Here is a 16,813-nt window from a genome sequence, read left to right as displayed (position 1 = left end):
TCTGAACACAGCTACATCCCCAGTTATAAGAGGGTGTGCACACTTATGCAACCACATTATTATATTTTTTCTTTTTTTCTTCCCTCCACCTAAAAGATTTCAGTTTGTTTTTCAATTGAGTGGTACAGTTTATAGGTCACATTAAAGGTGGAAAAAGTTCTGAAATGATTTATCTTTGTCTCATTTTTTTACAGCACAGAAACCTGACATTTTAACAGGGGTGTGTAGACTTTTATATCCACTGTGTATATATATATATATATATATATATATATATCCAGGCGCTTCCTGTCTCTACTGTGCATAGAGTATCTGTCCTGACACACACACAACACTTTTTTTGAAGTGTATAATTTTATTATTTTGCAGCAGTAACACTATATATATGGTTTTCAGGTCAGCCTGATCTTCCTGTGTTGGATGCCGTACAATGTTCCAGCTAAATCTGGGACTCAACTTTTAATGGTATTACGTTGTTTGAGACCTCTCCGTATATTCAAGCTAGTCCCTCAGATGAGAAAAGTTGTGCGTGAACTATTCAGTGGCTTCAAGGAAATATTTCTGGTATGTACAAAGCTTTTATAGAGGTTTGGTTCTAATCAGAAAATTTAGGAATACACATATTGAGTTAATAGCTAGAGTGGTTTGGAACATCTTAAAATGGCCGTAAGATGCTTATATTATTGTTAAAGGACATTCTATTTGCGATTATATTTGTAGTCCATTAAATGGCAACAGAGAACAAGATGTCTTGTTCTTCTTTGAGTTATGACTGCCAAATAATAGACTGTACTGTGGTTGGTTCTTTAGTAACTGAAGTATCCAACTTCTACTTCTCCCCTCTACCACCTACAGTATAAAACATGATTGCGCAGATTTACTCATCCTAAAGCGTAAGCTTAGATAGGCTGTTTAGACCTACACCTGATTTTTCACAGTGGCTCTGGATGGATGATAAATGTGGTGCAAAATCATGCAACTTAGGTCCGTTCCTTTCCAACAAAGCACTTCTCCTTTCTGCTAAGTCCCAAACCTTTTCAAACGAGTCAGTAAAAGTGTAGAAACCGTAGATGTACAAAATTGCACCACTTTTTAGACAGATTTCTGGCGCAGACACATTATTAAATCTGGGCCAATATGTGCATCTAGGCTTGTACAAGCAGAATTTGCAGTGCAGTACGATATTAACCATCTCACTAAAATCATGGCCAGTTGCTATAGACTGACAGACTAATTAGACCATTGACCCCCGTGGCTTGGAGGAATAAAAAGTCAGGTGTCTTTATAGCTTTTGTATCTTCCTCTTATTACTTTTCTTAAAGGGGTTGTCTCACTTCATCAAGTGGCATTTATCATGTAAAGAAAGTTAATAGAAGGCATTTACTGATATATTGTTATTGTCCATATTGCTTCTTTCGCTGGCTGGATCCATTTTTCCATCACATTATACACTGCTTATTTCCATGGTTACGACCACACTGTAATCCAGCAGCGGTGGCCGTGCTTGCACACTATAGGAAAAAGCACCAGCCTTATACCCTAAGGCCTATAACTCCTTCATTGCATTGATCATGGGTCTTGAAGCTTGAACATCCACAGATGAAAGACTGGTGGCTTTTCCTAAGGATAGGCTACCATTGTTTAACTCCCAGAGAACCACTTTAAGCATATACACTGTAATTCACAATAATTTATGATGTGTACTGAAAGTCATTTCAAGCTATCCGTGTTCTTCATGTAATGCCTATTTCCTTTCAGGTATCCATTCTTCTGCTAACATTGATGCTAGTATTTGCCAGCTTTGGCGTCCAGCTTTTTGCAGGAAAGCTTGCAAAATGCAATGACCCAACTATTGAAATCCGAGTAAGTTATATCATGCATATTTTGGTTTTGTGATATTTAGATCATGACATGTACTCTTTTAATTACAGTATGGTGCTTGTTATTAAAGTTAGACTAAGTTTACATCTTGCAGAAAAGTTATTTTTGGTGTGGCTGAGGCATGAGTGAATAAAATGTGTTACAAAACTGTATGTAAAACCATAATCATCCCTTGTTGGGTGCAACATATAGCATTCAGAAGCTTGCAACAACAGCCTTTTCAATGCACCTGGGAATGATTTGGTTCGTGTACAGAACCACTTATGAATATAAATAGAGGGGAGTCCATGCACCCTGTCGAAAGAAGCACATCTAACACAAAGCAAGAAATGCTTGTATTGCAAAAGTTATTTTCTTTATCAAAAATTTCCATATGCAATATTAAATGAGACAATATACAGTTGCAAGAAAAAGTATGTGAACCCTTTGGAATGATATGGATTTCTGCACAAATTGGTCATAAAATGTGATCTGATCTTCATCTAAGTCACAACAATTGACAATCACAGTCTGCTTAAACTAATAACACACAAAAAATTATATGTTACCATTTTTTTATTGAACACACCATGTAAACATTCACAGTGCAGGTGGAAAAAGTATGTGAACCCCTAGGCTAATGACATCTCCAAGAGCTAATTGGAGTGAGGTGTCAGCCAACTGGAGTCCAATCAATGAAATGAGATTGGAGGTGTTGGTTACAGCTGCCCTGCCCTAAAAAAACACACACACCAGTTCTGGGTTTGCTTTTCACAAGAAGCATTGCCTGATGTGAAAGATGCCTCGCACAAAAGAGCTCTGAGAAGACCTACGATTAAGAATTGTTGACTTGCATAAAGCTGGAAAGGGTTATAAAAATATCTCTAAAAGCCTTGCTGTTCATCAGTCCACGGTAAGACAAATTGTCTATAAATGGAGAAAGCTCAGCACTGCTGCTACTCTCCCTAGGAGTGGCCATCCTGTAAAGATGACTGCAAGAGCACAGCGCAGACTGAGCAATGAGGTGAAGAAGAATCCTAGAGTGTCAGCTAAAGACTTACAAAAGTCTCTGGCATATGCTAACATCCCTGTTAGCGAATCTACAATACGTAAAACACTAAACAAGAATGGATTTAATGGGAGGATACCACAGAAGAAGCCACTGCTGTCCAAAAAAAACATTGCTGCACATTTACAGTTTGCACAAGAGCACCTGGATGTTCCACAGCAGTACTGGCAATATATTCTGTGGACAGATGAAACCAAAGTTGAGTTGTTTGGAAGAAACACACAACACTATGTGTGGAAAAAAAGATAAGAATAAAAATATATAAGTAAAAATAAAGATAAAAAATGAATATAAAAATAAATACACAATTTAAAATGACAGCAGCTGTCATGCAGTATGGACGGCCCCCCTTTTTCGGGATAATTGGTCCTAGCTGTATGCGATCAATTATTGCAATATGTAATCACGGTTGCCCACTCCTGCGCCGTCCATACTGCATGACAGCTGCTGTCGTTTTAAATTGTGTGTTTATTTTTATATTCATTTTTTATCTTTATTTTTACTTATATTTTTATTCTTATGGTCTATGATATGGCATTTCAATATCGTTGAATAAAGGTGTATTTTTTATCTATCAAAGTCCATGCACTTCTAGGTGTAGAGTGCCCCTCATCTTTATATTTTGCTGCTATTTATGATTCACGGTATTGGGGCTATCGAGAGGTGAGCACCAATCCATCCATTGGGATACAGGTAGAGCCGCCTATTCCAATACGTTTATATTTATACCAGTGCATTAGGTGTTGCATAAAATCCTTTAGTCCGTTCATAGCAGCAGCAGGACTTAAAAGGTTGGCTCACCACAGCAATGGAAAAGGCTAGGGGCACATCACCTGCAACATTTCAGAAGAAAGGTTATCAATATGGTCAGTTAGGCATGTGATTGCCGATGATGTATAAATTAAACATTGATTTCCTAATGGGAGTGGCAGCTTTTGTTCTCAGCAGATGAGAGGGTCATCATGCTTGTCTGCCTGTGTCTAACCCTGTACAAACTGTAAAAAAAATGTGAACAGGATTTTTTAACTCACATTATTAGAGCATTATTACTAGATTGGCCTACTAATGAAAAATTAGAATATTGCGCCTGTTAGAAATATGGAGAGGGGTTTAGCTAGGCCTTGTGGCACTGTTTAGTTGAGTTGTTCATTGTTTTGCCTGGAAAATGCCTAGGTAAAAGTATTCCACCGCAATTTGCAATGTAAATTTATAGCATTTATTTTACTTCTCAGGAAAAGTGCCATGGCATATTTAGAATCAATGTCAGTGTATCTAAAAATCTCAATCTGAAGTTAAAACCAGGAGAGAAGAAGCCAGGATTTTGGGTTCCACGAGTTTGGTAAGTAACCTAGAAATATTTGTAGTTATAAAAATGGAGAAGGGTAGAAGAGGCTAATTTCAGTAGTGTATTGTTCTTTACTCCCCTGCTTGCGCTTGCATCACCGATATAAAAGTGGTTAATCCATCCCTGCTTCCCACAAGTTGAACCAAACAAGTGTGATTGCTGTACATAGAAAAAAAAATGCATGAAAAGCTTAATGCACCACATACTGTATCCTGGGTTCCATTTACAAACTACAGACTGCTATAAATGGCAGCCTGTTGTATGTAATCAGAGGGGAACAGTGGGACATCTGAATGGCCATCTGAGCAACTACAGCCAAACAGCTTACAGTACATTAGGACATTACTTAAAGGGAGCCTGTCACCAAGATCATGCTGTTCTAACCACATGCAACATGGCTTACTAACTGGTCTTGCCATCATAATCAGCTACAGTATGTTGAAAGCATTGCAGCATTTTACAGAAAACAGCCGGGCTTAGAAAGGAGTGTCAATTGGGCATCACCCTTCACCACCTGGCTCGGTATCATTGACAGGTCTCTCTATATACACTAATAGGGACCTGTCATTTATAGCTGAACATAGCTAATTATGATCAACTGACCTGTCTGTAAGTCTGCCATACACATTAGATAGTTGTCAGCCAAAAGCTGTCTCTCCTGCATGTACATGCTCACTCAGCCAAGCATGCATGTCTTGAAAAGGGAGAAAGCTGCTTCCATATACCGGTACCTCTGACAGTGGTTTATCACCTAGAAAGCAAAAGGATCAGGTAACTGAAATCCAAATGCCTGGTCCTTATCCTCATCTGCCATGAGGGAGGGAATCTTTAATTGCTAAAAGTAGGTCACCATTTGGAATTAAGCTTTATTTGCTACTTTATTTATCTGTTTCTAATAGGGTTTTTTTCAGTCCCATATAATGTATGTTGATTTTTTTCACATCTTGCAGTTGCCATGTTATTTAATTTTTAGTAATGCTTAACATTCACAGGGCAAATCCTCGAAATTTCAATTTTGACAATGTTGGGAATGCTATGCTGGCTTTGTTTGAAGTGCTGTCTTTAAAAGGCTGGGTAGAAGTGCGGGATGTTATTATTCATCGCGTTGGACCAGTAAGTTTATATATACTATACAGCGCTGTTTTATAGCTCATTGTTGCTTTATATATATTAACATGCTGTAACCTACCTCTCTTTGCAGATACACGGAATATACATTCATGTGTTTGTATTCCTTGGCTGCATGATAGGTCTTACTCTTTTTGTTGGTGTGGTCATTGCCAACTTCAATGAAAACAAGGTATGATTTCATCAACCCAAACATGTAATTCAAATACATTATAAGAAAAACATAAACACCAAATGAAATGGCTGTGCTAGACCATGCGAGTTCAAGAAATACAATATTAAAAAAATAATAATTAAAGTTAAAAAGGAGCCAAAAAACAATCGCTAAACAGTGGGTGAGCACAAAATCACATAATGGTGTAAAGGGCCTATTACACGTTAAAATTTTCATACAAAACAAGTTTTGTAAGAAAATCGTTCATTTTCAATTTATTGGACGAATTTACCTGACTGAAAAATTATTATTAGTCTGCTCCGTCTCAAAACATTTAGCTGTTTGGCTCTAAAAACAGCTAAATCTCTGTTGGAGACATGTTGTGTATCACGGAAAATGCAAATGTGATCGCACACTACATCCAGCACTCTGCCCTCCATGCTGGATGAGACATTGGTTTATATTTTGGCCAAAGCATAGTAAGCCACTCACCGCGTCAAGGCTGTCTCATGAGTGGTCCCTAACTCTTGTTCCTACCTGTTCATGGGCCATGACAGCCACATAAAATCCAGGGAATGCAGGTCAGCATGCAAGCCAAGTACACTTTGCTTGTAACCCCGTCCGGTGCCATTACAGCTTTCATCGGATCCAGGGATGCAAGTACCAACATGCATGCTGAACCTACCATATACTTCTCCTGGAGCCAGATGGCTAATGGTAGGTTCTATACAAGCAGACTCAGTTTTATACTGACTTTAAAACCAGCCTCAAGGACAGATTAACTGGTCAGGTGTGCAATGACTCCAAGGAGATCGCCACGCCTCCAATATATACTACAAAGAAAAAAATAAGGGATTGGGTCAGCACAACCTGCTGCAGGTGCAGATCACTATGGCGAAATACATATACAAACGGAAAATGCAAATGTGATCGCACACTACATCCAGCACTCTGCCCTCCATGCTGGATGAGACATTGGTTTATATTTTGGCCAAAGCATAGTAAGCCACTCACCGCGTCAAGGCTGTCTCATGAGTGGTCCCTAACTCTTGTTCCTACCTGTTCATGGGCCATGACAGCCACATAAAATCCAGGGAATGCAGGTCAGCATGCAAGCCAAGTACACTTTGCTTGTAACCCCGTCCGGTGCCATTACAGCTTTCATCGGATCCAGGGATGCAAGTACCAACATGCATGCTGAACCTACCATATACTTCTCCTGGAGCCAGATGGCTAATGGTAGGTTCTATACAAGCAGACTCAGTTTTATACTGACTTTAAAACCAGCCTCAAGGACAGATTAACTGGTCAGGTGTGCAATGACTCCAAGGAGATCGCCACGCCTCCAATATATACTACAAAGAAAAAAATAAGGGATTGGGTCAGCACAACCTGCTGCAGGTGCAGATCACTATGGCGAAATACATATACAAACGGAAAATGCAAATGTGATCGCACACTACATCCAGCACTCTGCCCTCCATGCTGGATGAGACATTGGTTTATATTTTGGCCAAAGCATAGTAAGCCACTCACCGCGTCAAGGCTGTCTCATGAGTGGTCCCTAACTCTTGTTCCTACCTGTTCATGGGCCATGACAGCCACATAAAATCCAGGGAATGCAGGTCAGCATGCAAGCCAAGTACACTTTGCTTGTAACCCCGTCCGGTGCCATTACAGCTTTCATCGGATCCAGGGATGCAAGTACCAACATGCATGCTGAACCTACCATATACTTCTCCTGGAGCCAGATGGCTAATGGTAGGTTCTATACAAGCAGACTCAGTTTTATACTGACTTTAAAACCAGCCTCAAGGACAGATTAACTGGTCAGGTGTGCAATGACTCCAAGGAGATCGCCACGCCTCCAATATATACTACAAAGAAAAAAATAAGGGATTGGGTCAGCACAACCTGCTGCAGGTGCAGATCACTATGGCGAAATACATATACAAACGGAAAATGCAAATGTGATCGCACACTACATCCAGCACTCTGCCCTCCATGCTGGATGAGACATTGGTTTATATTTTGGCCAAAGCATAGTAAGCCACTCACCGCGTCAAGGCTGTCTCATGAGTGGTCCCTAACTCTTGTTCCTACCTGTTCATGGGCCATGACAGCCACATAAAATCCAGGGAATGCAGGTCAGCATGCAAGCCAAGTACACTTTGCTTGTAACCCCGTCCGGTGCCATTACAGCTTTCATCGGATCCAGGGATGCAAGTACCAACATGCATGCTGAACCTACCATATACTTCTCCTGGAGCCAGATGGCTAATGGTAGGTTCTATACAAGCAGACTCAGTTTTATACTGACTTTAAAACCAGCCTCAAGGACAGATTAACTGGTCAGGTGTGCAATGACTCCAAGGAGATCGCCACGCCTCCAATATATACTACAAAGAAAAAAATAAGGGATTGGGTCAGCACAACCTGCTGCAGGTGCAGATCACTATGGCGAAATACATATACAAACGGAAAATGCAAATGTGATCGCACACTACATCCAGCACTCTGCCCTCCATGCTGGATGAGACATTGGTTTATATTTTGGCCAAAGCATAGTAAGCCACTCACCGCGTCAAGGCTGTCTCATGAGTGGTCCCTAACTCTTGTTCCTACCTGTTCATGGGCCATGACAGCCACATAAAATCCAGGGAATGCAGGTCAGCATGCAAGCCAAGTACACTTTGCTTGTAACCCCGTCCGGTGCCATTACAGCTTTCATCGGATCCAGGGATGCAAGTACCAACATGCATGCTGAACCTACCATATACTTCTCCTGGAGCCAGATGGCTAATGGTAGGTTCTATACAAGCAGACTCAGTTTTATACTGACTTTAAAACCAGCCTCAAGGACAGATTAACTGGTCAGGTGTGCAATGACTCCAAGGAGATCGCCACGCCTCCAATATATACTACAAAGAAAAAAATAAGGGATTGGGTCAGCACAACCTGCTGCAGGTGCAGATCACTATGGCGAAATACATATACAAACGGAAAATGCAAATGTGATCGCACACTACATCCAGCACTCTGCCCTCCATGCTGGATGAGACATTGGTTTATATTTTGGCCAAAGCATAGTAAGCCACTCACCGCGTCAAGGCTGTCTCATGAGTGGTCCCTAACTCTTGTTCCTACCTGTTCATGGGCCATGACAGCCACATAAAATCCAGGGAATGCAGGTCAGCATGCAAGCCAAGTACACTTTGCTTGTAACCCCGTCCGGTGCCATTACAGCTTTCATCGGATCCAGGGATGCAAGTACCAACATGCATGCTGAACCTACCATATACTTCTCCTGGAGCCAGATGGCTAATGGTAGGTTCTATACAAGCAGACTCAGTTTTATACTGACTTTAAAACCAGCCTCAAGGACAGATTAACTGGTCAGGTGTGCAATGACTCCAAGGAGATCGCCACGCCTCCAATATATACTACAAAGAAAAAAATAAGGGATTGGGTCAGCACAACCTGCTGCAGGTGCAGATCACTATGGCGAAATACATATACAAACGGAAAATGCAAATGTGATCGCACACTACATCCAGCACTCTGCCCTCCATGCTGGATGAGACATTGGTTTATATTTTGGCCAAAGCATAGTAAGCCACTCACCGCGTCAAGGCTGTCTCATGAGTGGTCCCTAACTCTTGTTCCTACCTGTTCATGGGCCATGACAGCCACATAAAATCCAGGGAATGCAGGTCAGCATGCAAGCCAAGTACACTTTGCTTGTAACCCCGTCCGGTGCCATTACAGCTTTCATCGGATCCAGGGATGCAAGTACCAACATGCATGCTGAACCTACCATATACTTCTCCTGGAGCCAGATGGCTAATGGTAGGTTCTATACAAGCAGACTCAGTTTTATACTGACTTTAAAACCAGCCTCAAGGACAGATTAACTGGTCAGGTGTGCAATGACTCCAAGGAGATCGCCACGCCTCCAATATATACTACAAAGAAAAAAATAAGGGATTGGGTCAGCACAACCTGCTGCAGGTGCAGATCACTATGGCGAAATACATATACAAACGGAAAATGCAAATGTGATCGCACACTACATCCAGCACTCTGCCCTCCATGCTGGATGAGACATTGGTTTATATTTTGGCCAAAGCATAGTAAGCCACTCACCGCGTCAAGGCTGTCTCATGAGTGGTCCCTAACTCTTGTTCCTACCTGTTCATGGGCCATGACAGCCACATAAAATCCAGGGAATGCAGGTCAGCATGCAAGCCAAGTACACTTTGCTTGTAACCCCGTCCGGTGCCATTACAGCTTTCATCGGATCCAGGGATGCAAGTACCAACATGCATGCTGAACCTACCATATACTTCTCCTGGAGCCAGATGGCTAATGGTAGGTTCTATACAAGCAGACTCAGTTTTATACTGACTTTAAAACCAGCCTCAAGGACAGATTAACTGGTCAGGTGTGCAATGACTCCAAGGAGATCGCCACGCCTCCAATATATACTACAAAGAAAAAAATAAGGGATTGGGTCAGCACAACCTGCTGCAGGTGCAGATCACTATGGCGAAATACATATACAAACGGAAAATGCAAATGTGATCGCACACTACATCCAGCACTCTGCCCTCCATGCTGGATGAGACATTGGTTTATATTTTGGCCAAAGCATAGTAAGCCACTCACCGCGTCAAGGCTGTCTCATGAGTGGTCCCTAACTCTTGTTCCTACCTGTTCATGGGCCATGACAGCCACATAAAATCCAGGGAATGCAGGTCAGCATGCAAGCCAAGTACACTTTGCTTGTAACCCCGTCCGGTGCCATTACAGCTTTCATCGGATCCAGGGATGCAAGTACCAACATGCATGCTGAACCTACCATATACTTCTCCTGGAGCCAGATGGCTAATGGTAGGTTCTATACAAGCAGACTCAGTTTTATACTGACTTTAAAACCAGCCTCAAGGACAGATTAACTGGTCAGGTGTGCAATGACTCCAAGGAGATCGCCACGCCTCCAATATATACTACAAAGAAAAAAATAAGGGATTGGGTCAGCACAACCTGCTGCAGGTGCAGATCACTATGGCGAAATACATATACAAACGGAAAATGCAAATGTGATCGCACACTACATCCAGCACTCTGCCCTCCATGCTGGATGAGACATTGGTTTATATTTTGGCCAAAGCATAGTAAGCCACTCACCGCGTCAAGGCTGTCTCATGAGTGGTCCCTAACTCTTGTTCCTACCTGTTCATGGGCCATGACAGCCATATAAAATCCAGGGAATGCAGGTCAGCATGCAAGCCAAGTACACTTTGCTTGTAACCCCGTCCGGTGCCATTACAGCTTTCATCGGATCCAGGGATGCAAGTACCAACATGCATGCTGAACCTACCATATACTTCTCCTGGAGCCAGATGGCTAATGGTAGGTTCTATACAAGCAGACTCAGTTTTATACTGACTTTAAAACCAGCCTCAAGGACAGATTAACTGGTCAGGTGTGCAATGACTCCAAGGAGATCGCCACGCCTCCAATATATACTACAAAGAAAAAAATAAGGGATTGGGTCAGCACAACCTGCTGCAGGTGCAGATCACTATGGCGAAATACATATACAAACGGAAAATGCAAATGTGATCGCACACTACATCCAGCACTCTGCCCTCCATGCTGGATGAGACATTGGTTTATATTTTGGCCAAAGCATAGTAAGCCACTCACCGCGTCAAGGCTGTCTCATGAGTGGTCCCTAACTCTTGTTCCTACCTGTTCATGGGCCATGACAGCCACATAAAATCCAGGGAATGCAGGTCAGCATGCAAGCCAAGTACACTTTGCTTGTAACCCCGTCCGGTGCCATTACAGCTTTCATCGGATCCAGGGATGCAAGTACCAACATGCATGCTGAACCTACCATATACTTCTCCTGGAGCCAGATGGCTAATGGTAGGTTCTATACAAGCAGACTCAGTTTTATACTGACTTTAAAACCAGCCTCAAGGACAGATTAACTGGTCAGGTGTGCAATGACTCCAAGGAGATCGCCACGCCTCCAATATATACTACAAAGAAAAAAATAAGGGATTGGGTCAGCACAACCTGCTGCAGGTGCAGATCACTATGGCGAAATACATATACAAACGGAAAATGCAAATGTGATCGCACACTACATCCAGCACTCTGCCCTCCATGCTGGATGAGACATTGGTTTATATTTTGGCCAAAGCATAGTAAGCCACTCACCGCGTCAAGGCTGTCTCATGAGTGGTCCCTAACTCTTGTTCCTACCTGTTCATGGGCCATGACAGCCACATAAAATCCAGGGAATGCAGGTCAGCATGCAAGCCAAGTACACTTTGCTTGTAACCCCGTCCGGTGCCATTACAGCTTTCATCGGATCCAGGGATGCAAGTACCAACATGCATGCTGAACCTACCATATACTTCTCCTGGAGCCAGATGGCTAATGGTAGGTTCTATACAAGCAGACTCAGTTTTATACTGACTTTAAAACCAGCCTCAAGGACAGATTAACTGGTCAGGTGTGCAATGACTCCAAGGAGATCGCCACGCCTCCAATATATACTACAAAGAAAAAAATAAGGGATTGGGTCAGCACAACCTGCTGCAGGTGCAGATCACTATGGCGAAATACATATACAAACGGAAAATGCAAATGTGATCGCACACTACATCCAGCACTCTGCCCTCCATGCTGGATGAGACATTGGTTTATATTTTGGCCAAAGCATAGTAAGCCACTCACCGCGTCAAGGCTGTCTCATGAGTGGTCCCTAACTCTTGTTCCTACCTGTTCATGGGCCATGACAGCCACATAAAATCCAGGGAATGCAGGTCAGCATGCAAGCCAAGTACACTTTGCTTGTAACCCCGTCCGGTGCCATTACAGCTTTCATCGGATCCAGGGATGCAAGTACCAACATGCATGCTGAACCTACCATATACTTCTCCTGGAGCCAGATGGCTAATGGTAGGTTCTATACAAGCAGACTCAGTTTTATACTGACTTTAAAACCAGCCTCAAGGACAGATTAACTGGTCAGGTGTGCAATGACTCCAAGGAGATCGCCACGCCTCCAATATATACTACAAAGAAAAAAATGTTGTGTATCACATCGCAGCCCCATTGACAATCCTTAGATGTGATGTGTCAATGCAACATTGTGATCTTGAATTCACACGACATGTCGCGGTATAGCCTTATACTATAAGTGCTAGAAGTCACAAAGATGCAAGTGCACAAGGAGAAACACAGCTATGATACCAGGTTCATCCACACCCAACACGTGTTTCACTAACAACTTCATCTACGGGTGGTTGTTGATAATGAACAGAAGTTATCTAATCAGAATCTGGCTAGATCACAATAGGATAATGATTTCATATGCTTCAGGGTACAAATTGTAATGCATTTAATTCACCTTTAATACTGGATTTCATATGCTTCATAGGTGCAGAATTTGTTCTCCCTGGAGACTATCTACAGCCCCACGTGTCTGGCAGAGACTTTTCCCTCTGTCCTGATTTCAAACGCATACATACTCGGGCAAACCAAGCATCTATGTGTATGGGGGAGTCAAGAGGGACAGCTATCAGCCTACAGCTATTGATGGTGTATGAGCACCTTTAGGAAGCCACTGTTTCAGGAACACTGGCCTAATGTGTATGACCAGCTACATAAAGTGCTTAAAGGGGTATTCTGATTGAGGATAACTATTAGATAGGTGGGGGTTTTACTGCTGGGAGTACGGCATCCCCGTACCCCTGCAGCCCCCCGAAAGGAGCAGAGCGGGCAGTCACACATGCGCGTGCATGCTCCATGCATTTCTATGGGAGTTGCAGGGATAGCCGAGTACAGAGCTCGACTGTCTCCAGAATTCCCATAGAAATGAATTGAGCGGGCACATGTATGCCTGACCGGCTTCTCCGTTCATTTCAGGAGGGCTGCAGGGGTTATGGGGCCCCTGCTCAGTGGGGTTCCCAGCGGTGGATAGGGGATAACTTCAAACAACCAGAATAACTCTTTTTAACTAATTAGAACGTGTGACCCTGGACATAGGATAGAGACCCACCTAGAAGTAAAATAATTTTAAACGTAGGACCTAAAACATATTTTAAAAAAACTTTGCTGTTCGATTTAGAACCCTTACCTCACTATGGATGCTATTATTCATTGGAATTAGATGGTATAGTTAGTACTTTTCTTCATGAGTCATCTAGACAGTCACCATGTGGTTAAAAGAATATAGTATTCAGAAGAGCTGAGCAGACATAGTTTTATCATATGAAAGACAAACCAAGTAGGTGCGTAATAGTCCTTGAGATCATGAGAGGTATGTTTATTTGACCCAAGAAAGAGCTTGCAACTCAGTTTTCTGGCTTTGCTCACACTTACACATTTCTATCTACATCTTTGTCTTTTATCACCCCAGTCCCTTGCTCCTCCGCAATATAAGCCAATAACTATTATTTTGGTTCAAAATCTCAGTATTAATCATTATTAATTCATTAATAAAATTTAAATAGTTTTAATAATGTGTATAATTATCGTCATCCCTAGCTGATCTCAACTTTTCATAAATTCTGGGAACATTTTCATGATTAGTACATTTACAGATTAGTAAATTAGGGTCATTTTGCTAAATAAATACCAGGGTTGTTAATTCTTCCCCTTGGTCAGTTTTCAAGGTGCTGTGTACACTATAAGTGCTTAACACAATAGGCAATGACAAATGCTGCATGTTACCCTAATAGTAAGAGCTCTCTCCATTTGAGCTTCTTCTTACTGCATTTCGGCCAATAATTGGGAGGCATTATATGAAAGGCAGCAGAGAACTCTGTGTTACTAGTATTTAGTGGGTGCAAGGGGCAGGCAGAGCAGGACTTCTTTGTGGTTCAGTTTCTGCTAAAAGTGGTGTCTGAGAGAGGCATCATTTTGGCATACAGTATTTTCCCGTACAGCCCAGCAACATGAAGCCATTGCATTCTTGCCTGTGACATTAAATACCTTAGTTTTCAAAGCAGTTTGGGGACTTCTATTAGATGGACCAACAGCCCTGGTATGTTACATGGTCTAGTTTACTGATACTGAAAATGATGGCCAGCGTTTAAAGGAGCATTCCTTCCAAAATGTTTATTCTCTGACCTGCTAGAAAGGTACATGATGTAATCTGTAGTGAATGTAATCTTCTCATCAGTGACTGTATTTGTGTGATATAACCTCCCTTCTAATTTTTAGCTGTGTCATGTGACCAACTCTCTGATCTCCAAAGGACACAGGACAGAAAGTCAGTTACTTCTCTATTCATTCATATGAGATTGACATTGAGGCTCCCATAGGAATACACAGAGAAACTGACTTCCTGTCCACACATAAGATGCTGTGTTATTTGGAAGGTCTGATTGCTGGTCACATGACACAGCTGAGAAGCAGAAGGGAGGTTATAACTCACAAATACAGACACTGGTAAGAAAATGACCTTTACTACAGATTACCTCATATATCTTTCAAACAGGTCAGAGAATATAATTTTTTGCAGTAGTTCTTCTTTAACATGTTATTCAAATGTCTATACAGTATACTGCAACCACATAGTTTACTTCCTGTTAGGTTATAAAGAAAATTGTTCTAATTCAAAAAACAATGAGGGATATTTATTAAAGAGTTTATGCCACTATTATGGCGTAAAAAAGTTGCAAATGTTGATGCAAAGTTGCAAATGATTTGCAACTTTTCAAGCTTCTTTTCATCTTAATAAATTAGATGCATCTCTTGCCAGTGCAGAAAGATCAAGACTGGTGTATGGATACACCAATCTTGATAAATCTCCTCCAATGTTTCCAAGTGAATAGATTTTCTCTGTGCCACTAAATCATAGTCATATGATACTGTATATTCAACAAAGATGCCAACATTCAGGCAATTGTTTTGCAAACACCTCCAAAAAAGAATCGCACGTACAGTCGTGGCCAAAAGTTTTGAGAATGACACAAATATTAGTTTTCACAAAGTTTGCTGCTAAACTGCTTTTAGATCTTTGTTTCAGTTGTTTCTATGATGTAGTGAAATATAATTACACACACTTCATACGTTTCAAAGGCTTTTATCGACAATTACATGACATTCTTTGCTGAATCCTCTTTAGGAGACTATCCTGGCGCTTGCTGGACTTTCTTGGACGCCCTGAAGCCTTCTTAACAAGAATTGAACCTCTTTCCTTTAAGTTCTTGATGATCCTATAAATTGATGATTGAGGTGCAATCTTAGTAGCCACAATATCCTTGCCTGTAAAGCGTTTCTTTGCAGGTCACCATGGTTAACAATGGAAGAACAATGATTTCAAGCATCACCCTCCTTTTAACGTGTCAAGTCTGCCATTTTAACCCAATCAGCCTGACATAATGATCTCCAGCCTTGTGCTCGTCAACATTCTCACCTGAGTTAACAAGACGATTACTGAAATGATCTCAGCAGGTCCTTTAATGACAGCAATGAAATGCAGTGGAAAATTTTTGGGGGGATTAAGTTAATTTTCATGGCAAAGAAGGACTATGCAATTCATCTGATCACTCTTCATAACATTCTGGAGTATATGCAAATTGCTATTATAAAAACTTAAGCAGCACTTTTCAAATTTCCAATATTTATGTAATTCTCAAAACTTTTAGTCACGACTGTACAATGCAACTGGCATGAATAAAGTCATTGCCACCCCAGGAAAAAGCGGTGCTATCTGTCTTTAATCTGTGCTGCCGTTTTGTATACTATAAATATACTTATTCAGTTTATCATTCTGGTCAGAAAAGCTCTGAAATTAAATAAACATTTGAGTGAAATGGAAAATTCACTAGTGTTCTTGAGCATTTATGAATCAATTTTCTTGAGATAAAGTTCAATCAATGTATGATCCTCAGAATCAGCAAACCTCAGAATACATAACCTCATTTTATTGCTTTTGTGATTGTATACTGATGATAACATGTAGATGAGTAAACCTCTGTTTATCTCTACTCAACAAACTGACTCCTTACATGAAAAGACTACATACTTAAATATTTTGATGTTATTTTGATTCCACAAAGGATACTTAAAAAAGGAACACGTCACCTTGAAGATGTGGTGCAGTATGTAAGCAGCATGTTATAGAGCAGGAGGAGCTGAGCAGATTGATATATAGATTTATGGAGTTTCTGAGCTCAGGACTCATGGGCGGTCCTACTCCGCCCATGAGTGAATGACAACTATC

General features: G+C 41.4%; 1 protein-coding gene across 1 annotated transcript in view; it reads left to right on the top strand.

Moving 5' to 3' along the window:
* Positions 1 to 16,813, top strand: part of NALCN (sodium leak channel, non-selective) — a 1,068,865-nt gene that overhangs the window by 986,020 nt on the left and 66,032 nt on the right. Inside the window, exons 26-30 of the mRNA XM_040425261.1 lie at positions 397 to 564; positions 1,759 to 1,863; positions 4,162 to 4,268; positions 5,267 to 5,387; positions 5,476 to 5,574. Of these exons, the coding sequence (XP_040281195.1) occupies positions 397 to 564; positions 1,759 to 1,863; positions 4,162 to 4,268; positions 5,267 to 5,387; positions 5,476 to 5,574 (600 nt within the window). The remainder of the gene's footprint in view (positions 1 to 396; positions 565 to 1,758; positions 1,864 to 4,161; positions 4,269 to 5,266; positions 5,388 to 5,475; positions 5,575 to 16,813) is intronic.

This window comes from Bufo bufo, chromosome 3 (genome assembly GCF_905171765.1).
Source record: "Bufo bufo chromosome 3, aBufBuf1.1, whole genome shotgun sequence".
Taxonomy (NCBI): Eukaryota; Metazoa; Chordata; class Amphibia; order Anura; family Bufonidae; genus Bufo; species Bufo bufo.
This window is presented reverse-complemented; position numbering and strand designations above follow the sequence as displayed.